The sequence below is a fragment of the Camelina sativa genome, chromosome 7 (assembly GCF_030686135.1).
Source record: "Camelina sativa cultivar CO46 ecotype springtype chromosome 7, ASM3068613v1".
In the NCBI taxonomy this organism is placed as follows: Eukaryota; Viridiplantae; Streptophyta; class Magnoliopsida; order Brassicales; family Brassicaceae; genus Camelina; species Camelina sativa.
In genome coordinates, this window is record NC_141886.1 from 18043006 (window position 1) to 18064057 (window position 21052).

General features: G+C 36.2%; 4 protein-coding genes, 1 non-coding gene and 1 pseudogene across 5 annotated transcripts; 4 read left to right on the top strand and 2 right to left on the bottom strand.

The window, feature by feature from the left end:
* The first annotated feature begins 1402 nt into the window (after window positions 1–1402).
* LOC147941377 (uncharacterized) lies at window positions 1403–2292 on the top strand. The gene has a single exon (XM_087456637.1). It carries the CDS (start codon window positions 1403–1405, stop codon window positions 2264–2266), a length of 864 nt encoding a protein of 287 aa, XP_087312763.1. The 3' UTR covers window positions 2267–2292.
* A 2348-nt stretch (window positions 2293–4640) lies between these two features.
* On the top strand, window positions 4641–7807 carry LOC104701221 (glucan endo-1,3-beta-glucosidase 2). Its single transcript, XM_010416868.3, has 4 exons — window positions 4641–5349; window positions 5830–7083; window positions 7186–7213; window positions 7494–7807. The coding sequence occupies exons 1-4, from the start codon at window positions 5247–5249 to the stop codon at window positions 7645–7647; spliced, it is 1539 nt and encodes a 512-aa protein (XP_010415170.2). The 5' UTR covers window positions 4641–5246; the 3' UTR covers window positions 7648–7807.
* A 144-nt stretch (window positions 7808–7951) lies between these two features.
* LOC104701222 (THO complex subunit 4C) lies at window positions 7952–10679 on the bottom strand. Its single transcript, XM_010416869.3, has 7 exons — window positions 10473–10679; window positions 9945–10196; window positions 9010–9159; window positions 8851–8919; window positions 8572–8762; window positions 8417–8485; window positions 7952–8336 (listed from the first exon to the last, which is right to left on the bottom strand). The coding sequence occupies exons 2-7, from the start codon at window positions 10155–10157 to the stop codon at window positions 8159–8161; spliced, it is 870 nt and encodes a 289-aa protein (XP_010415171.1). The 5' UTR covers window positions 10158–10196; window positions 10473–10679; the 3' UTR covers window positions 7952–8158.
* A 3869-nt stretch (window positions 10680–14548) lies between these two features.
* On the bottom strand, window positions 14549–14655 carry LOC147941378 (small nucleolar RNA R71). Its single transcript, XR_015563000.1, has one exon. It is a non-coding gene; the product is annotated as a small nucleolar RNA R71 (small nucleolar RNA).
* Window positions 14656–18070: 3415 nt separating this feature from the next.
* Window positions 18071–18978, top strand: LOC147941379 (uncharacterized; annotated as a pseudogene).
* A 42-nt stretch (window positions 18979–19020) lies between these two features.
* On the top strand, window positions 19021–19891 carry LOC147941380 (uncharacterized). Its single transcript, XM_087458496.1, has 2 exons — window positions 19021–19119; window positions 19208–19891. The coding sequence occupies exons 1-2, from the start codon at window positions 19021–19023 to the stop codon at window positions 19889–19891; spliced, it is 783 nt and encodes a 260-aa protein (XP_087314622.1).
* The last annotated feature ends 1161 nt before the right edge of the window (window positions 19892–21052 follow it).

Below are 21052 nucleotides of genomic sequence, written 5' to 3' on the forward strand. Positions count from 1 at the left end.
GTCAACCTGTCCGTGTATGAGGCAGTTCTTTTAACGTCACAATGTATGGTGACTAACTCTAATCCAGTCGATGTTTATGTATTGATTGTTTGCTACTTCTTTCATGGGTGTTTTGTGATAGTTAGTTTCAATACTTCTCCTGGTGCCCTATCAAGCTTTTTCAAGTTTGTTTCTCTATGTTTGCTTTGCTTTGTGTTTTAGTTGCTTTATCTTTCAACTTTGCTGTTCGGGAATGTTCGCATAGGCTTCGTCCCCTTGTAACTTTACTGTCTAATTCTAATCTAAGTTGCACAAAAAAAAGAATTCGGGTAGTTATCAAGATTTGTTTTGTCACCATTTCAATTTATCTTTTACTCTTTACTCATTGTATTGATTGATGTAATTTGGGAACGTTATTCATTTCATGCAAATATATACTCCTTCCGTTTAAGCTTGTTATATACTTTATAAGTTCTTCTTTATTTCATTTTATTTGATTTTCTAAAGTTTCAATGTAAAATTAATGTCTAATTAGTATGTTATGATCATTTGTATTATGCACTTGTTTTTTATTGGTTGAATTTTTAAAAAAGTATATGGTAAATAATAATAATATATTATGTTCAAATAACAAATTATTTATAATTTCTTAAACTCCACGTTTTAGTTAATACTAATAGATAATATTTCTTGGTTTAATTATCTTTTTATTTTATAAATTTCATTCTATAACCGACTCCTTTTCATTTGATCAATCAATTTATATTAATACCTAGTCTATTCCAAAACAAAAAAAAAATGTAAATAGTTGAGTTTTTATGTGAAATATCTGTAGTCGCGCATTATACATGTATTGTAGAATAATTTATACATACAATATATGAATGCAGTTTGGTTCATATATGTTGTAACAAATTATTGTTTATTTGTTTTGTAACCAGATTAATACATATAGTGCTAGATTACTCATGCTACAGAGAAAACTGTATACAAGTGGCGGAAGGATTTATACATTATGCATATATAGCCAGATAGGTTCACATTCTTAAAATAGGGGAAACTACTAGATTTTCAAAAAAAAATATGTATTACTCGTAGCATTATTTTATCTTCATTTCTAATTTTGGTAGTTGCCAAAAAAATCTTGAAATTCTGGTAAAATTGGCACGTACGTAGGACATAGTTTTGTTGTGTGGTAAATTCTTGTTAAATCTTGACATGATAGTTGTCAATTGTGTTCTGTTTAAAAGTTAAAACCGTGTTTTATTATTAAATTATAGCAAATACACAAAATGAATTACTTTTTTTGGGTATTCATTATCTTTACAAACAACTTTTGTCACTTTTCTATTTTATTTTTTTATATTTTACCCTATAAGGTGTCGGGGACAAAAAAAAAATCAATTATTGCGATTAAAAGAAAATGAAGAAAATAACCAAAAAACTTTCGATGAAATATATGAAGCTCAATAAGCACCGGCTCCGGCAAGACGGATCCATGAAGTCAGAGGAAGATGGTGGAGAGCTTTTCTGCGAAATTCATTCCTCGGAAAGTGCGGAAAGTAATGAAACAAAGGAGACACCTAAGGTTACAAAGATTATGGAGTGCATGCATCGTAAGCTGATGTTAAATGAGAAGGAATATGGAAAGAATATTCATGTGGATGGTCACGATCAATCCCACGTATCCGAATGTTCGGTTAGGAATGGTGGTCGCGAACGCAAGGAACAACTTGATGACGGCTCGATTAGAAACATATATCGTGTTGATATGGATCCACTTGTAGGCTCAGTTAAAAATGGTCATATGGATCATCTTGAAGATTTGATTAGGGGTCGTGATCGTACAGACCATAATGAAGGATCCACTAGGAAAGGTGCGGGTAATCGTGTGGACCAACTCGATGGTTCTAGCAAAAATGGTCAGAAACATCAACATGAAGACAGTATTGTTAAACCAAGCAATCATGTAGATCAATCAGAAAAATCAACTAAATATCCTTCTGATTTTGCTTCAAAGAGAGATTACCTTGATTGGATTGAGTACGTGGAAGGATCCAATCATCATTGTTTCGATCGAACTGAAAATTCAGAAGAACCTTATAAAAGGGAGGATATCGATCATGACCAGATAAGCGAAGGATCCATAGAATGTTACAATGATGAGATCCTATTACTCAAGAGCTCTAAGAATAGAAAAAATGAGAAATTTGAAGACTTGAAAGGTTATAAGAAAGGAAGAGGTAGCAAGGCTAAAGATTCATTGAAATTTCAAATAGTCGACTAAAGGTTAAATGGACATTTTGGTCCCAAAAAAAAGAGAAATGGTTCTTTCACATTGTATTATATGACATTGATCATTTTAGATAGTATGAGCTACTACTATGTATAATCATATACTCTTAATGAAAGTTGTCGTTTTAACGAAGGATATATATTTAAATAGGTGTGGTTTTTATGTATAAAAACCCAAAGTTGAAAGAGGGAACATAGGAGAACACTTGATAACCTAGATCTATGGAGAGAGAGAGATCGAGGAAACAAAATTTATGGGAGGATGGTTGTTGATGCAATGGAGATAGATGAGGAGAGAGATATCAAAAAGAGAAGAAAAAGAATGTCTTAAGGAAATTTCATCCGATAAGCCATGTTCACTCATGGTTAGTTTCTTAATTTATTTCTGAAATTAGTCTAGTTTGTGCATATTACCATGTTCACTCATGGGTAGTGAAGTAGGGCAAGGTCTCTATTTATTTTCTTTATATATACAATTTTTAAAATACAAATTCTGAAGTTAACTGAAATACAAACGCTACATGTGTAATTTAAAAATCTTAGTTGCTTTTTCTTCGTTTCTTATTCCAGTCCCTCGTTCTTGACTAAAAAAGTGCTTCTGATTCAAACGCCATTAACATATAACTATGGACTCTACTCAGAATTAAAATACCTACATATACCAATTCAAGTCAATTACAAATGTATTGGTCATATATTTGACGCTTCAATTTTTTTTTTTGTGCTTCCAAATTCTGTTTTTTAGAAATCGCGATTCCATCAGGATTTCAATCAATTCCACTTTATGTGTGTCATAAACAAAAATTATATAAATAAATGGTATATTTATTTGTGTTTAACAAAAATAATTTCAACCGATTCCACGATTTCAAAAAAGGTCATAAACAAAAATAATATAAATAAATGGTAGGAATATAACAAAATAGTTATGTGTGGAATGATGATTAAATTGGAAAAAGAAGAGAAATTATTTATCTCATATGTTTTATAATATAGAATATGTTTTTATGTAGTCTCGTATGCCATAATTAACAGATAGTCTTTACAACATAGCATTCATATGTCTTATGTATATGCGGTAAATTTTTGTGTCTTTCTCATATCAATGGGAAGTGTTGACCTCTAAAACTGATAAACTTGCACATAATCAGTAAAAACATTAGATCACATAATCAGTAAAAACATTAGGTGTGTCAAACATTAAATATTTCAGATTCAAATCAAGAACAGTGTTTTGCGGTTCCCAAACGAAGTCCACATTTCTTGATTTTTACATTCTTCTTTTTAATGCAAAATCAATGAGAGCTTCGTTCTCGACTACCTTGATTGATGAGGTTGTGTAAATTGAGCGAAAGTTGAGCAAAAAGTTATTAAAGTTGTTTGAAAAGAAAAGACCACTATTTGCCAATTGAAAAGAATATCAAAGAATTTGTAAGGAATTAAAATGAATACTTAGCTATTGTATTCTATGATGATGTACTGGAAAGATATAAACTTATTTTTGTGGTAATTTTCAATATGTTTAGACTTTTAAGTTTTAGTATATATATATATATATATATATATATATGAAGATCTAGAGTTTTAATGTAAGCACTAATTTGATTGACAATCTAAATTTTATTGTCGAACAAAAGAAGACAGTGAAGATAGTTTACCTTATGTGCATTTAATTTACTAAATAAAATCAATCTACCAAATATCAGATGTGTGTTTCTTATTAAAAGTTACCAACATATAATTATAAGAAATTTGAAGTCAAAGGAACATGTTATTTTGTTATTTGCAAGTGTAAAATGCAACACCAAAAAATATTAACAACATGATAATTTAGTGAACAATATTTTTCTAGTAAAGAGAAAATACTAAAATAAAATATCACTTTACATTCCTAACACCATAACAAACCATATTAATTTTTTTTCTCAAAATTATCCCAAAGGGGAGAAAGGAAAAAAATACTCTTGTGTAATATAAAAGCAAGGGAAAAATATCCAACACCTCATATTTAGTATTTAATTTTTGTAGAGACTAGGTTCTAAATCAATTCAATAAGACCATATAAACGTCAAAAGATTTAACAAAACTACATACACAATCAAGTTAGCTTCATCCCAAACACATACATCGTTTTGTTTGTAAAGCTCTATACCGTAGGGGTCACACAACTCACAACTAGAGGAAAAGAAAACGAATCAATTCATTAACAGATAATAATTTCAGAATAAGTCATAAAAGCAAGAACAAAAAGGTACCAAAATCTAATGAGGAGTGAGAGAGAGAGAGGGAAGCAAACAAAAGAGTGGCAACGGCTATTTCGTAGTTACCAATCTTATTTTGCTGTCCAATGCACACAACTTGTTCTTACACCAAAAGTTGTGCTCTTTAAAACTTACATTCATTCATTTTTTTTCTTTTTCCAAATGTATATATATATATATATATATATATCATAGTTTCTCGTGTACTATGTTTCACACTATTATACTCAAAAACTAAACACTAAAGAATATTCAAGTAATTAACCAAAAAAAAAAACTAATTATGACCCAAAGTTCTAGGCTTTTTCTTTGCCACAGTATCACTCTGACTGTGTAAGTCTCATTCAATCTACAAGACCCGTTAGATTTCATTTTTGACCATTTGAAATCTCAAGATCAAATCTGAACCGTTCGTTCCACCGTTACCTCTGTCTTGTCTCTCTCTCTCTATCTCTTTCGATATAATCAACAAATTTTCCAACTTTTTTTCTCTCTTCATGTCCTTTTTCTCCTCAGAAAGCTTCAACCCTATTTTTCTCTCTATACATCATCCCACGCAATTTCCCTCATTCCTTTCTTTGTGGCTTCACAAAGTTAACATTTTTAGACTCAAAACCCATTCTTTTTGCCCCTTCCTCTGTTTCTTGTCTCTTTGGGTTATCTTAGATTCTCCAAAAAAAAAAGTCTCTCTCTCTCTCTCTCTCTCTTTCCATGGCTTCTCTTCTCCATCTTCTTCTTCTTCTGTCTCTTTCTCTTTTAGTTCTTTCTTCAGCTGCTCCTTCCCCTTCTCCTTCTCCTACTCCAGCTGACGAAGGTGAGTTCTTGTATCTGTTTCAATCCTGGTCCTTGAAGTTTCAGATTCAATCTTTTAGTCCCAAATTTGGAAGTTTTAATCTTTGCATGTGTTTTATGTTCTTCTAGCTTTAGAATCTGGCTGCTCTCTTAATGTAAAGTAATTTTTGTATGTATTGTTTGGTTTTTTATCTATGTGTTTGTATCATTGAGTGCTGTTTGAGAAAGTGGTAGGTTATGATATTAAATGGGCAGTATGTGTTTGGCAGCAGGTGGGCTTTGTTTTTAATGTCCCCCAGAAAATTATTACAAGACAAAATAATTTAATGCCTACTGTGTTGACCAGACAGAACAGTTTTGTTCAGTAATGGTCTAGGAATCCATATCTTGTTGTATCTCTCTAATGGATTTGATGTATTGTATTCTCTGACATGGATAAGATTTAAAAATTGTTATGTTGATGCTAAATGGCTTTTTTTCTTGTTGAAATCAATTTTTGTAGGTGCTTATATTGGAGTGAACATAGGGACTGATCTTTCTGATATGCCACATCCAACACAAGTTGTTGCTCTTCTTAAAGCTCAACAGATTCGACATATCCGACTATATGACGCTGACCCCGGGATGCTCATTGCTCTAGCAAACACTAAGATCAAAGTTATCATCTCAGTTCCTAATGACCAGCTTCTTGGCATTGGCCAATCCAACTCAACAGCAGCTAATTGGGTTAAACGTAACGTCATTGCTCATTACCCTGCCACGACTATAACCGCCATTTCTGTTGGCTCAGAGGTTTTAACTAGTCTCTCTAACGCAGCACCTGTTCTTGTCAGTGCTATCAAGAACGTTCACGCTGCTTTGCTCTCTGCAAATCTTGACCGTCTGATCAAAGTTTCCACTCCTTTATCCACTTCATTGATCCTTGACCCTTTCCCTCCTTCGCAAGCCTTCTTTAACCGCTCTTTGAATCCGGTTATCGTCCCGTTACTAAGCTTCTTGCAGTCCACAAACTCGTACCTGATGATGAATGTGTATCCTTACTACGACTATATGCAGTCGAACGGCGTGATTCCTCTAGACTACGCGCTCTTCAAACCGATTCCTCCAAACAAAGAAGCTGTTGATGCCAACACACTTGTTCGCTACTCAAACGCCTTTGATGCAATGGTTGACGCGACCTACTTCGCTATGGCTTTCTTGAACTTCACAAACGTTCCGGTTTTGGTAACCGAGTCAGGCTGGCCTTCGAAAGGTGAGACCAATGAGCCTGATGCTACACTTGATAACGCCAACACTTACAACAGCAACCTCATAAGACATGTTCTCAACAAAACCGGAACACCTAAGCGTCCGGGGATCGCTGTGAGTACTTACATTTACGAGCTATACAACGAAGATACGAAACCAGGATCTTTATCAGAAAAGAATTGGGGTTTGTTTAATGCAAATGGTGAACCGGCTTACATACTTAGGTTGACTAACTCGGGGTCAGTTCTAGCTAACGATACAACGAACCAGACTTACTGTACTGCAAGAGAAGGTGCTGATCCAAAGATGCTTCAAGCAGCTCTTGATTGGGCTTGTGGCCCTGGAAAGATAGATTGCTCACCTATTAAGCAAGGAGAGGCTTGTTATGAACCGGATAATGTGATAGCGCATGCTAACTACGCTTTTGATACTTATTATCATCAGACTGGGAATAATCCTGATGCTTGTGACTTCAATGGAGTTGCTAGCATCACTACCACTGATCCAAGTAAGTAACAACAAGCTTCATTTAATTATTACATTACATTTTTTTAGAGACAATTACTAAGCAAAAACACTAACTCTTCTTGCTTGGTTGTTTCAAATGCAGGTCATGGTACATGTGTGTTTGCAGGAAGGTAAAACATCCTAATTCTTGAACTCTTGTGTCTTATCTTGGTTTCGATTACTCCATTAGTTATGGTTTAGTTTCGCTTCTGGTTGTAATTTTATCAGTTATAACTTATATTCTGAGAAATCTTGAAAGCAAGTTGATGGAAGTACATTCATATCCATGCCTCCATGGAAGTACCAAGTGTTTAAACTTGTTTTCGTGTCCACTTCAGATTAGCTTTTTGGTTTTTCGGATTTAAAAGAACGGTACCAATCTTTAATCATTGTTTTTCTATTGGATTGCAGTCGCGGTAACGATAGAAACGGGACGTCAGTGAACATAACAGCACCATCGGCAAATTCGACGACGAGCTCTGGAATACAGAACGAGTTGTATTATAGTCGGGGTATGTGGAGCATTTTCGCAGTGATAGTTTTGAACGTTGCTAATGTCTTGTGATTCGGACATAAGATTGTTTTTTTTTTTTGGTTCCGGAGAAGTGTTCTTTTAACTTTCTTAGGGTGGGATTGGAGTTAGAGTTGAGGCTGTTTGCGTTGGATTCGAATTTTTGTACACAACAAAAACACAAGAAAACATTTTAATGGTCTTAATTTTTTTACGTATTGTTCGTTAGATATAAGGCAAGTGTTGTTGGAACATGTTAAAAAGAAAACAAAATGACAAATTCGGAGGAAAACAAATTATGTAGAGCCTAATTCAGCTCAAGTACAATTTAGCAATTGGAATTAACTAAAGTAAGAGCTTTTTTCATTTACAAACTAAATCTCTTTTACTTCAATAACCAAAGGGAGGGAACTGTAAAAGTGAAGCAAGAAAAGAGAAGAACAAAAGCAAAGCATCCTAATCGAAACCAAACCAAACCAGACTTTTTAGCACATCTGAGGTATTAGTAGGAGACAAGAACAAAAGAACACAAAAGTACATAGACAAATGTGAAGTCTTGCTTTGCTTAATTGATGTTCATAGCTTCAGCATGGTAGCTTTCGAGATCTTTGTCAAGGTCCGCAGCCGACTTCTCCACCTGCTTCTTTCCGCCTCGGCCGCTTTTATTCCCTCTGCCACCACCGGCACCTCTGCCTCTACCACGAAGCCCACCTCGACCACCTCCCTGTTGGTTTTGTTGTTGGCTGCCACAAATAAACAATATGAATAAGATGACAAAACCAATGCATGATCCGCCACAATGCAAGCTCATTTTAACACTTACGTTGCAGGGCGTCTCATAGAAGGACCTGAACCTCTTCCTCTTCCTACTCTCCCACCTCTAACTCCTTGTCTGCAAGAACCAGTGATATATTCACTTCAGCACAAACTCATTACTATTCTCTTGTAAATAAAAGAGACCAATAGATGGCAACATACCCAATGAAGACACTCCTCTTCATCCTTCCATTCAATCCAGTTACATTAACCCGAGCAGCAACAGGAGCAGCCTCAGTACTTCCACCCAGAATCTCCAGTCTCATGGGCCTTCCATCCAAGAGTACATTGTTGTATTTCTTCATAGCTAGCATTGCATCACTTCTTCTCATATATACAACTTCAGCCGAGCCCTGTATGGCACAGAACATCATATGTCAAATATCACAGCAGTGCAGTAAAGAACAAATAAAACCAGAGCAAAAAGAAAACAGAACTTACATTTGGACGCCCATTCCTGTCAAAGTGAACTGCATATCTTTTCAGCTCTCCAATCTCAGCATAGAGTTCCTAGATTGCATAGGAAGTACAAACTAATTTAAGGAATCTCCTCAGAACCAAAAACAACAAAAGCACTGGAACATGGATGTCAGGCTATACCCTTATATCTTCATTCGTCACTCCCTGATCAAGGTTGGTAATATAAACTGTGGTTCCAACTTCCACTACTGGTACCCCAACAGCTCTCAGGCTTTCTTCATACAAATCATTCTGATTCTGCCATGGCAAGTTCCTCTTCCTGCGGGCAAGCTAATCCAGTAGAACAGATAAAGTCAGCTAAAAGGGTCTGTAGAATCTTGAAGCCACATTAATCAACAAATTGCTTCAAAGAGGAGAAAACACCCATTTGGCTGAAAGTACTAAAGCAGTGAAAGCAAAGATCTCCAGGAAGTAGTAGTCAAGAACCATCGAAATGAAACGTAGGGAAACATGCAAATTTTGTCTAACTTCATATGAATCACAATGGTGTTATCAGTCAGTCTCTGAAGCCAAAAAACGAAGTCCTTGGACCAATGAAAACAAAAACTGAGACAGCCATCACTCCGAAGAAATTCCAGATGAACCATCGTGAACTTCATGCATAGTGCAAAATCTCCCCCACTTAAAAGGGATAAGCCATCATAGATCATATTTACTGTTAAGTGAAATTTTCTGAATTTCCCCCCTAAAACCACACATATTGCAAGCTTTTTCCCCTGTGTTGCACACCAGATAACCCTATGTGGACAACTTAGCTTAGTGGAGGAGCTCCTCCTTAAAACTATATCAACCAAAAACTTCTCCACATCTATGCATATGCCGGTCGAGAAGTCCCCAGAATTTTAACCAATAAAAACCACTAATTGCAGGAACAATTCTTTTCTAAGAGAAACTGTCCCCCATAAACTAGAAGACGCTAAGAGATTCTTGTAATCATCAGAAGTAAGGGTATATGCATCATTTTAGAGACCATCCATCTTAAAGTTTATATAGCATGCTTCGGTATTTGGTGGCACACAGAAACTCAGATTTCCAATCAAGATTTTCGAGCTTGCCTTGTTTATGGACGGCCGAGAATTAACAGCAAGAGGACCTCTACGAACAGGTCCAGCTCCTCTTCCACCACCTCCTACAGGTCCACCACGTCCACGTCCACGTTGGGAAATCCCTTTTCCTCCAGACTTTGCAGACTTTGCAGCTGCAGACCTTGTACTCTTACTCCTCTTGACAATTTCATCAAGCGTCATGTTCAATGCGTCTGACGACATCTTCACTCCGAATTTAAATTCAAAGGTCTATTTCGAAACCTGTACACAAATCAAGGATCTCGATGAGATTCTTATAAGATCCATAAAAGCAAATCAAATAATTACACGATTACATACGGAAAAAAGAAACTTAAATCTAGGAAGATGAGATCATCGGATTCGTATTCACTGCTCGAAATCAAAATATACGAAGCAACAGATTCATAAAACCTAGAACACGATTGTTCATTGACATGGATCAAAGCCCTAGATCTAGATTCGTAATCGGAAAAATCAATCAGCTAAAATCAGATGAATCAAGAATCGAAACGTTACCAGATTAGGAGAAGAAGACAGATCGTGAGATCGAAGCTTTCTGGGGATTGTTTTGGTTATGAGAATTTGATGAAGGAAGGGGGGGAAACAGCTATGAATGAGATTTTTTTTTTTTTACGGGTTACAGAGGGGAGAAGAAGACGAGAGGTGAAGGTAATTTTATATAGGTCTAGGTCAGCGGGGTAATTTTGTAAATTTACTTGATTTAAAGGGGGCGTTTTGTTTCTTTTTCTGAAATTAGACAATTACCAGAAAAAAAGGAAGATGCCAGCTAATGCGTTTACGCGTTTTGTTATGAGTAATTTCACGAGAAGGACTAGATTTTGGGAAACATATTAAAACCGTCCTGATATTTTCTAATTGACATGTTACAATCAATTTGCAGTTTCAAACAGTTTGAAATTGAGTTAGCCTTTTCAGTCTTAGATGTTTTACAATTTTTTTTTTTTCAAAATTTAGTAAATCCTTTTTCACATAATTTTTTCGGTAGTTAAACTACTTGTTTGTAAATTTGTGTAAAAAATATTTTGAAGTTTTTAGATAGTTTAGGTATTTTTGACTAGTTTGTACGTATTTAATTTAGATATTATAATTTTGAGTTTTGGGAATTTTCGAATAATCCAAATCCAAACCTTAAATCCTCCATCCAAATTCGACCCAAATTTAAAATCTAGAAATACTTGAACAAATACTATACCTCTAAATCTGGAAAGCCAAGATATCTTATTTGAACCTAAATGTCCACCCCTACGTTTTGTTATGAATAGTTTTATGATGAGTACTAAAGTTTAAAAAACATATCAAAATCATCATATGATATTTTCTAATTGACATGTTACAATCAAGTTAGAGTTTCAAACCGCTTGAAATAGAGTTGGCCTTTATGTAAATTCTGTATCTAAATGTTTTACATTTTTTTTAAAATAATCTGGTAAATCCATTTTCACATCATTTTATTTCCTTTTATTTTGAGAATAATTAGTGTTTGCAAAAATCTGAATTTAGTTTATTTTCTAAGTTAAATCACTTTTGATAAATTCATTGGTAAGACAAAAAGTGAAGATTATAATTACACTATTAGCACATATGACATATAATCTGGATTTTATAAATATTTTGGTGATATTATACCTTGTTTAATTAGATTACATGGTATAGATATGGTTGCGTAGAGTGTTGTTCTTACCCGGTTTGTAGTGTTCCATTATTTCAGTTGCAAAACTCTTGAAAGGTGTTAAGGCTTATATTACTTTTTATTGAAGGCTTATGTTATATATTTTTAGAATCATGAGAATTTATAGACAGATGATATGGTTTTTTAGAATTTGTAGAATTATGTTTGGGAAGCTATCGCACTCTTCCTTCTTTTGGCACAACATAGTTTCTTACCATCGTAGATGCATACTCTTGCATGGTTTGAAATTATCTCATGATTGAAAAGAGTGAAATAGTAACTTTGAAAGGTCTATTTACCACAAAATGATAGGCAATTTTTTTTTTTTGACTGTGTAATTGATTGATCTAGCAAATATGTAAGAAGTTCAGTGTTTTAGTGGTGACACCCACCAAAAAAGACTACACAAAGCATAATGCTTAAAATTTGCAATTCTACACGAACTGGTGCTCGGAAAAGATAGAAAAACAAAGTATATGCTTGCACGAAAATAGTGATACGGCAAACCAATTTAACCAACTCTGAAGCATGTGGCAAAAACATGGTCGAGATGTATAATCTAGAGAGGTCAATGAACTTTACCATTTGATTATAACCCGAGGAGTATGTTTTGTGGTGTAAACGAGCATTTTTCTCCCTCCAGGTATAGTAGATTGAGATTTGGAAGCAGAGGCTTAGGAGTACGTATGTATTTATTTCTAGTTTATAATTTAGTTTTATCAAACCATCTAGCTGTACAGCTAAAGAGTTTTCCAGAAACTTTATAAATCCATTTCGGTTCAATATAACCATTATTTAAGATAAACATATATGATTTTTTTAGAATGTACGTGATATATCATGGTTTTTGTGGTTTTTAACCATGATATAAGGAGTCTTTTAGAATCTTTTGATTTATTTTCTAGGATGTTTTTGAATCTTTACAGGTTTTCTAGGATTTTAGCATGGGTGGAGCAAAGTGGAGCAATTTGGATCATTTTGGAGCATTAATCCCGAAGAAACGAATTTGGAGTCAGAACAGAGAGGGAGTGTCGATCGACACTGCTTTAGCATCGATCGACACTATGTTTTGTCTACGAGAGAAGCCAAGTTTTGGAAGTTTTACAAAATTACCCGAAGTTTTCCATATTTGCAACACAAGTCCCTGACGTGTTTTAGGATATATAAATAGTATTTTTAGGTTTTTAAAACCCTGAAGTTATTTTCTAGCAAGTATTATTTTTCCTGCAACCCTGTGAGTTTTTGAGAGCTTTGGAGAGAGAGATCTGCTTTGAGAGAAGAATTCTTGAACTCTCTTTTACTCTTTTAATTTCAATTGCTTATTATTCAGAAAGATGTTTTATTCTTCATTGATTATGTCTGAATTGTTTGCTTGTTAGGTTTAGGGTTTTTCACAGGGATTTTATGATTTATTAGATCTATTTATTTAGGATTCATTATCTTTCTAGATCTTCATCTTAGGTTGTTCTTCACATTAATTCTTGATTGATCACCTAGAATTAATACTTTAGGAAAATAAATTGGTATGAGAATATAATTGATTTTCATGATTAAAACCTTTGATGAGCAAAACTACTTTTTGCAAAGAGATTTGATTTAGTAATTTTGTGAACTTATCTAAACCTGTTTTTAAAGCTGATTTTTAACTTAGAATTTTGCAAAGAGATTTGGATTTTCTGGTTTTAAATTTAGATAATATTTGCAGTGAAAACTGATTTATTTTACATAAGAGTTTAGAGTTCTAGATCTGATTTTTAATTGTTTGAATCCTAATTATTTATTGATTTAATAATTTTTAATTTCCTGAGAAATTCCCTAGGCATAGCTTTTTGATCTTCTGAATTTACAACAGTTTAATTTAATATTTCGCATTGCCTTTTTAATTTAAATTATCTTGTTTAGCGTAATTCATAAAACTCTATAATTTATCGTATAGACTTGAGTCCTTGTGGAATTCGACCCCTAAGTACTGCAGTGACCTCTTAATTTGAGAGAGTAACTCTAGGGTTTAATTTGAGCATATCAAATTTTGGCGCTGTTGCCGGGGACTCTTTGATCTACCATTAGATTTGAGTTTTTAATTTCGTCTAAATTTTTCTTTTTATTTTCTACTTACACGTTTTTGGTTTTCTTCTCTTTGGTGTTTCAGGTACATGCCTAATAAGCCTAACACAAGGAACAAAAGACTGGTCCTACTGTGAAGCTTACAAATCAAGATTTGGGAAAGTTAGAGCGTGAAAACTGAAAAGCAGCCAAATCCTTGAAGATGGTTAACACAGTCATTCTGATGCGTGATGAGGATGGTGCTTTGAGGGATCAAGAGGGCCACTTGCACAACGAGCAGGGCCAAAAGCTTGATGCATAAGGGAATGTTATTGCTGAAGTTGTTGTTGGCGACGAGCAAGCTGCTATTGTCGATGGTGTCGATCGACACCAACAGAGTATCAATCGACACCCCCTTCCTGCAGACGGACGTGGAGCTGCCAACCACGTCCAGAATCCGGTTCGAAGACAGGAGAACAACCGAGACTTGATCAGGACCATTGCTGATTACAACCGGGCTGATCTTTTGTATGAGAACCGGTCTGCTATTGTTCCTCTTCCATTCCAGAGGAATAATTTTGAGTTGAAACATGTATACTTTCAACTAGTTAGGCAGAGACCTTTCTCAAACCTGCCCCATGAGAAGCCTTTGGACCATATTGAGCACTTTGAAGACCTGGTGACTAGTATCAAAGCCAATGGTGTGACTGAAGACTACATCTACTGCAAGATCTTCCCATATTCACTTGCAGGAGAAGCATCCCAATGGTTGAAACAGTTGCCAGCCAGATCTTTGACCTCTTGGCAACAAGTCAAAGTGGCTTTTCTCAATTACTTTTATGATGATGCAATGTAAGATGAGCTAAGAGTCAAGCTGTCCTCTTTTAAGCAAAAACCTGATGAAGCTTTCAAGACAGCTTGGGTGAGATTTAAGGCTTATCAGAGGGACTGTCCACACCATGGTTTCTCAAGAGTGCAATTGCTAAGTATCTTTTTCAGAGGAATTGACTGGGAATATCAGTTAGCTTTGGATGCTGCCAGCCAAGGGAACTTCAAGACGAGATATCCAGCAGAAGCTGAGAATTTGATTGAGAATCTGGCCTCCAGCAATAGCATTAAGAGAGCAGATACTGAAAGAAAGAGATTGCATGGAGGATTTGATTCAAACCAGCTAGCTTCTGTTAATGCTAAGCTTGATCCAGTTCATAATCTCCTGGTCGGTAAGAAATCAGTTCACTTTGCTGCTGAAATTGAATCATTTGAGCCACAACCTGAGTCTAGGAATGAAGAAGCAGATGTCAACTTTATATATGGGAATCAGGGTCAGAGATTCGGTAATCAACAAAGCAACAAGCCTTACAGTGGGAACTTTTCAGGATACACTCCTAACCCAGATTACCAGAAGCAGAACAGAACAATGGCTATACAAGAACCTATGGGAACTCATCTTATCAGTTTCCTCCTCCTAAGACTTCTTCTGAGAGTAGAATAGAGGCTATGCTTGATCAGATTCTTCAAGGGCAAGAGAATATGACAATGACATTCAATGGAAAAATCGACAATGTCTACACTGAGCTGAATGGGAAGACAGATGCATTACACAATCATGTCAAGAAGCTAGAGAATCAAGTTATTCAAACAGCTGGATCCGTCAAAAGGCAAGAGGGATTTCTTCCTGGGAGAACTGAGTCAAATCCTAAACGTTCTTGTAATGCCATATCAGTGAGGGGTGAAGATGATGGTGAAATTGTTTCTGCAGAAAAGGGAGAAAAATCGCAAAATCTGTCGGCGTCAGATGATGGTGTCAATCGACACCACTTGGGTGTCGGTCGACACCCCTCTCAGACAGAACCCGAAACTGCAAAATCTCAGGTTCCAGCAGCTGCTGAAAGGGTGTACCAACCGAAGATTCCTTTTCCTAAGCCAAGAAGATCCAAGCAGGAGATGAAGGAAGCTAGATGCAAGGCAATGATGGACAAGGTGATGATAGAGATGCCTTTGATTGATGCAGTTAAGCTTTCACCACCACTTAAGCGGTATGTCAAGAGAATGGTATCCAATGGTTTGAGCCCTGAGGAAGGAGCACTACTTATAAAAGATGTCAGTGCAATTCTGCTGAACCAGCCTCCACAGAGGAAGAAAGAGGTAGTTGTCTCTGAGAAAGTGAGTGTAATGATCCAGAGTAGGATTGCAAAGAAGTTACCAGATCCTGGAAGCTTTGTACTTGATTGCTCTATCTCCACAGGAAGGTTTGCTCACTCACTTTGTGATCTTGGCTCTAACATCAATTTGATGCCACATTCTGTTGCTCTGAGACTTGGGATGACATATTTTAAGCCGACTCAGATATCTCTTATCTTAGCTGATCGATCCCGAAGAATTCATGAAGGTGTTTTAGAGGAGTTTCCAATTAAGGTTGGAAACTTCATGATTCCCACTGACTTTGTGGTGCTGAAGTATGATAAAGAGCCTAACGACCCTCTCAGCTTAGGAAGATCTTTCTTGGCTACAGCTGGTGCCGTCATAGATGTGCAGAAGTGACACATAACATTGAATGTGGATGGTTTAAGTATGACCTTTGAGATGCATAAGCTGAGGAGAGCTCCTACTATTGATGGACAAACTTTTAGAGTCTTTTGATTTGTTTTCTAGGATGTTTTTGAGTCTTTACAGGTTTTCTAGGATTTTAGCATAGATGGAGCAAAGTGGAGCAATTTGGATCATTTTGGAGCATTAATTCCAAAGAAACGAACTTGGAGTCAGAACAGAGAGGGAGTGTCGATCGACACTGCTTTAGCATCGATTGACAACGTGTTTGTCTACGAGAGAAGCCAAGTCTTGGAAGTTTTACAAAATTACCCGAAGTTTTCCATATTTGCAACACAAGTTCCTGACGTGTTTTAGGACATATAAATAGTATTTTTAGGTTTTTAAAACCCTAAAGTTATTTTCTAGCAAGTATTATTTTTCCTGCAACCCTGTGAGTTTTTGAGAGCTTTGGAGTGAGAGATCTGCTTTGAGAGAAGAATTCTTGAACTCCCTTTTACTCTTTTAATTTCAATTGCTTATTATTCAGAAAGATGTTTTGTTCTTCATTGATTATGTCTGAGTAGTTTACTTGTTAGGTTTAGGGTTTTTCACAGGGATTTTATGATTTATTATATCTATTTATTTAGGATTTATTATCTTTTTAGATTTTTATCTTAGGTTGTTCTTCACATTAATTCTTGATTGATCACCTAGAATTAATACTTTAGGAAAATAAATTGATATGAGAACATAATTGATTTTCCTGATTAAAACCTTTGATGAGGAAAATTACTTTTTGCAAAGAGATTTGATTTAGTAATTTTGTGAACTTATCTAAACCTGTTTTTAAAACTGATTTTTAACTTAAAATTTTGCAAAGAGATTTGGATTTTCTGGTTTTAAATTTAGATAATATTTGCAGTGAGAACTGATTTATTTTACAGAAGAGTTTAGAGTTCTAGATCTGATTTTTAATTGTTTGAATCCTAATTATTTCTTGATTTAATAATTTGTAATTTCCTGAAAAATTCCCTAGGCCTAGCTTTTTGATATTTTGAATTTACAACAGTTTAATTTAATATTTTGCATTACCTTTTTAATTTAAATTACCTTGTTTAGCGTAATTCATATAACTCTATAATTTATTGTGTAGACTTGAGTCCTTGTGAAATTCGACCCCTAATTACTACAGTGACCTCTTAATTTGAGAGAGTAGCTCTAGGGTTTAATTTGAGCATATCAGTACGATCAGGTCCGGCCCTTCACTCATTCTCAAGACACATTGGTGTTGGGCCTCCAAAATTTTTGAGATTTTTCGTAACAAAAATAGGCCACAAAATATATTTTTATTGCAAAAATAGGCCTCAGTTTTATGAAAGTTATAGATTTGGCTTCAATTTATAAATTTATATAAAAAAATTGTTTTGTATTGGACCACAAATTTCACTGGGTCGGCTCTGTGTACAACAATGCATCAAAATCACCACAATAACAAAAAAAAGGATAAACAACATTTTAAAGTGCGTTTAACGATGAAACTGATTGACATATGTGCACACTGATGCATGCGATTTTTTTGTGCGATTGAAAGACGGTTACTTTCCCGTCCACTTCTCACATTTGAGACGGTTATTGAAACTACCGGCGTTGTGGATCTTGATCTCCATGATCACTACGACTGGGTAATTATCCCACTATGGAAACCATATTCCTTAGTGATATCATTAATCTCGCGAGGAAGTTTCTTGCTGAGAACTATAAAGAGCATCAGATGGAGAAATTCTGTTATCACTTCTCAACTTCAAACTTTTCAGCAAACTATCTCTATCGAGATTACAACTCTCTTGTTCAAATGGCGGAAAACATCCGGCGAGTTCTCCAAGATCTTGAGTTGGGGGTGGATGACATCCCAATTGCACTTCCATTTGATGTTGTTAACAACGCGGCAGCGGAAAACAGATTTATTCTCATGGGCCAACCAGTGATGCCGAGACGTCAGAACCTCCGCTCTATTATTGCGGTCATGCCACGCTTGTGGGGTCAATCTGGCCTTGTTCATGGGCGAATTGTTGAAGGACGTCGCTTCCAATTCGTTTTCCCATCTGAAGAATCAATGGAGACAGTCCTCGGAAGAGGACCTTAGGCTTTTGCAGACCGAATGGTGGTTCTCCAGCGATGGACACCACTAATGAATCATGAGAATCTGAACTTCATTCCTTTCTGGATCCAAGTCAGAGGCATTCCGCTGCAATACATGAACCAGGAAGTGGTTGCCCACATTGGTCGGGCTATGGGAATGATCATGGACATTGATTATGATCAGGCAGCAGCACAACGAGTGGAATACATTCGCATAAGGCTTAATTGGGATATCAGAGATCCACTTCGTTTCCAACGTAACTTCCAATTTACCCCTGGGGTCAACACCATTCTGAGATTCAGGTATGAACGACTGAGAGGATTCTGTGAAGCATGTGGTATGCTTACCCACGTTCTGGGGCTTGTCTGATCCGTAATGGTGGATTCGATCCTTTCTCGGATGATGATGATAGCGACGAGGACAATCAACCCCCAGTGGAACCAAGAAACCAGAATGTCCACATTGAAGAAGTGGATGATGTTAATGAGGATAACCAGAACGAGCCTCAGGATAATGGTCCAATAGCAGATGAACACAATATGTACGACGCCGAGGACCTGAGTGAACAACTGAAACACCCTCTACAAACAACAAAAGGAAGCGCAAACTGGAGCACATAGGAGAAGGAAGCAACATCGGTTTGAAGATGACAGATCCTGGAAATGACGGAGGATCAAGCACTGATCCAGCACTTGCTAGTGGCGTGGTGGGCCCTAAACCACCACAGCCTCCATGAGGACAACCTGTTGGAACTGTCAAGGGTTAGGCCAAGACTTGACAGTTCGATGCCTTAAGGAGATTCATCGAAAGTTTCTCCCGGACATAATCTGCCTTTCATAAACAAAGCAGGATGATGATCATATTAGAGATATAGGGGGCCAGCTAGGTTTCCTTAACTATGTTTCAGTTCCTCCTCTAGGACTTAGTGGTGGTTTTATTATCTTTTGGAAAAATCATGTATCGCTTTCTGTTTCTTTTGCTTCTCCCAATCTTGTAGATTGCTTAGTTGATTTCAATGGAAGTTCATTTAACTTGTCTTTCGTTTATGGAAAACCTGATCCAAATCTCCGGGACCATACTTGGGAACGTATTGAAAGACTAAACATCAATAGGAAAAATCATCCATGGCTATTACTAGGAGACTCCAATGAAATCCTTAGTAATAGTGAGAAAAAAGGGGGAAAAATAAGACCAGAAGCTACCTTTAGAGATTTCAGGCGGATGGTTAGAGAGTGTGGATTAACAGGTGATAGATTTTCCTGGGCTGGCCAAATGGGACAACATTATGTTAAATGTTGTTTGGATAGAACTATGGCTAACAAGGTTTGGATAGACAAATACCCGGCTGCAGTCACAGAATTTTTAGAGTTTGGAGAATCAGATCACAGACCATTGGTTACATTCATTTCCGATGTTGAGGAGGAAAAGTGTGGTTATTTCATCTATGATAATAGAATGACAACTAAAGAAGGATTCCATGATGCAGTGCTATCAGGCTGGAAAGATAGATATGATCGAAAGATCCCATTGTAAAGAAGACTACACCAATGCCGATAACATATTTCCAGATGGAAAAAAGCAAACAGAATGAACTCAGAAGAACGAATCAAAACAGTCCGTATCAAATTGGACAAGGCTATTGCAGAGGGTGAAACAATAACAACAAGACAAGAGTTAAGAAGAGAGCTCAATCAAGCATACATAGATGAAGAAGTGTATTGGAAACAAAAAAGCCGAAACCAATGGATGCACGCAGGAGATCGCAACACAGCGTACTTCCACTCAACTGCCAAAGCCAGACATGTAAAACAACGCATCAACGCAATTCAAGACGATCAGGGAGTTATCCAAAGAGGTGATGGAGAAATAGCATAAACGGAAGAGACGTATTTCAGGAACCTCTATAAATCCTCACCAGTTGATCCAAGAGAGTATGATGATGTATTTAGAGGATATTCACGTCGGATTACAGACACTATCAATGAAGACCTTATTAAACCAGTCAGCTTGGAGGAAATTAGGAATCGATATTTGCAGTAGGACCACACAAAGCTTCAGGTCCTGATGGTTTTACTGGAGCTTTTTATTAAAACTTTTGGGAGGACATCCATCATTGCTCATGAAGTTTTTCATAGCCTTAATACCAGAACAAGACAGGCGATCTCCTATATGGCTATAAAACCGACATTTCTAAAGCTTATGACCGACTTGAATGGTCATTCTTAGAAGAAACGATGAAGAGAATGGGATTCCACTGGCAATGGATTACATGGATAATGAACTGCGTTTCTTCAGTCAGCTACTCGGTTTTAATCAATGGATCGCCTAGGGAAATATAGTACCAGAAAGGGGCATAAAAAAAGGAGATCCACCCTCACCATATCTGTTCATATTATGTGCTGAAGTTCTTTCTCATTTGATGAATCAAAACATGGGAGAGAGAAAACTCCAAGGAATCAAGATTAACAATAGAAGTCCGGAGGTTAGTCATCTTCTTTTGCGGATGATTCACTCTTTTTTACACTAGCCAATGTAAAATCAGCAAAAAAGATATGAGATATCCTACAACAGTATGAGAGAGTATCGGGACAAGCAGTCAATTTGAGTAAATCCTCAATAACCTTTGGGACGAAAGTGCGACAGGCGAATAAGACGAGAGTAAGACACATACTCAACATTCATAATGATGGTGGA

Coding starts and splice junctions, on each gene's coding strand:
- LOC147941377 (XM_087456637.1), top strand. CDS start 1,403: ATGAAGAAAATAACCAAAAAACTTTCGATGAAATATATGAAGCTCAAT.
- LOC104701221 (XM_010416868.3), top strand. CDS start 5,247: ATGGCTTCTCTTCTCCATCTTCTTCTTCTTCTGTCTCTTTCTCTTTTA. Junction 5,350..5,829: donor TCCTACTCCAGCTGACGAAG/GTGAGTTCTTGT, acceptor CAATTTTTGTAG/GTGCTTATATTGGAGTGAAC. Junction 7,214..7,493: donor ACATGTGTGTTTGCAGGAAG/GTAAAACATCCT, acceptor ATTGGATTGCAG/TCGCGGTAACGATAGAAACG.
- LOC104701222 (XM_010416869.3), bottom strand. CDS start 10,157: ATGTCGTCAGACGCATTGAACATGACGCTTGATGAAATTGTCAAGAGG. Junction 9,160..9,944: donor CTCGGCCGTCCATAAACAAG/GCAAGCTCGAAA, acceptor CTACTGGATTAG/CTTGCCCGCAGGAAGAGGAA. Junction 8,486..8,571: donor AAGAGGAGTGTCTTCATTGG/GTATGTTGCCAT, acceptor TGGTTCTTGCAG/ACAAGGAGTTAGAGGTGGGA.
- LOC147941380 (XM_087458496.1), top strand. CDS start 19,021: ATGACGGAGGATCAAGCACTGATCCAGCACTTGCTAGTGGCGTGGTGG. Junction 19,120..19,207: donor ACCTGTTGGAACTGTCAAGG/GTTAGGCCAAGA, acceptor TAAACAAAGCAG/GATGATGATCATATTAGAGA.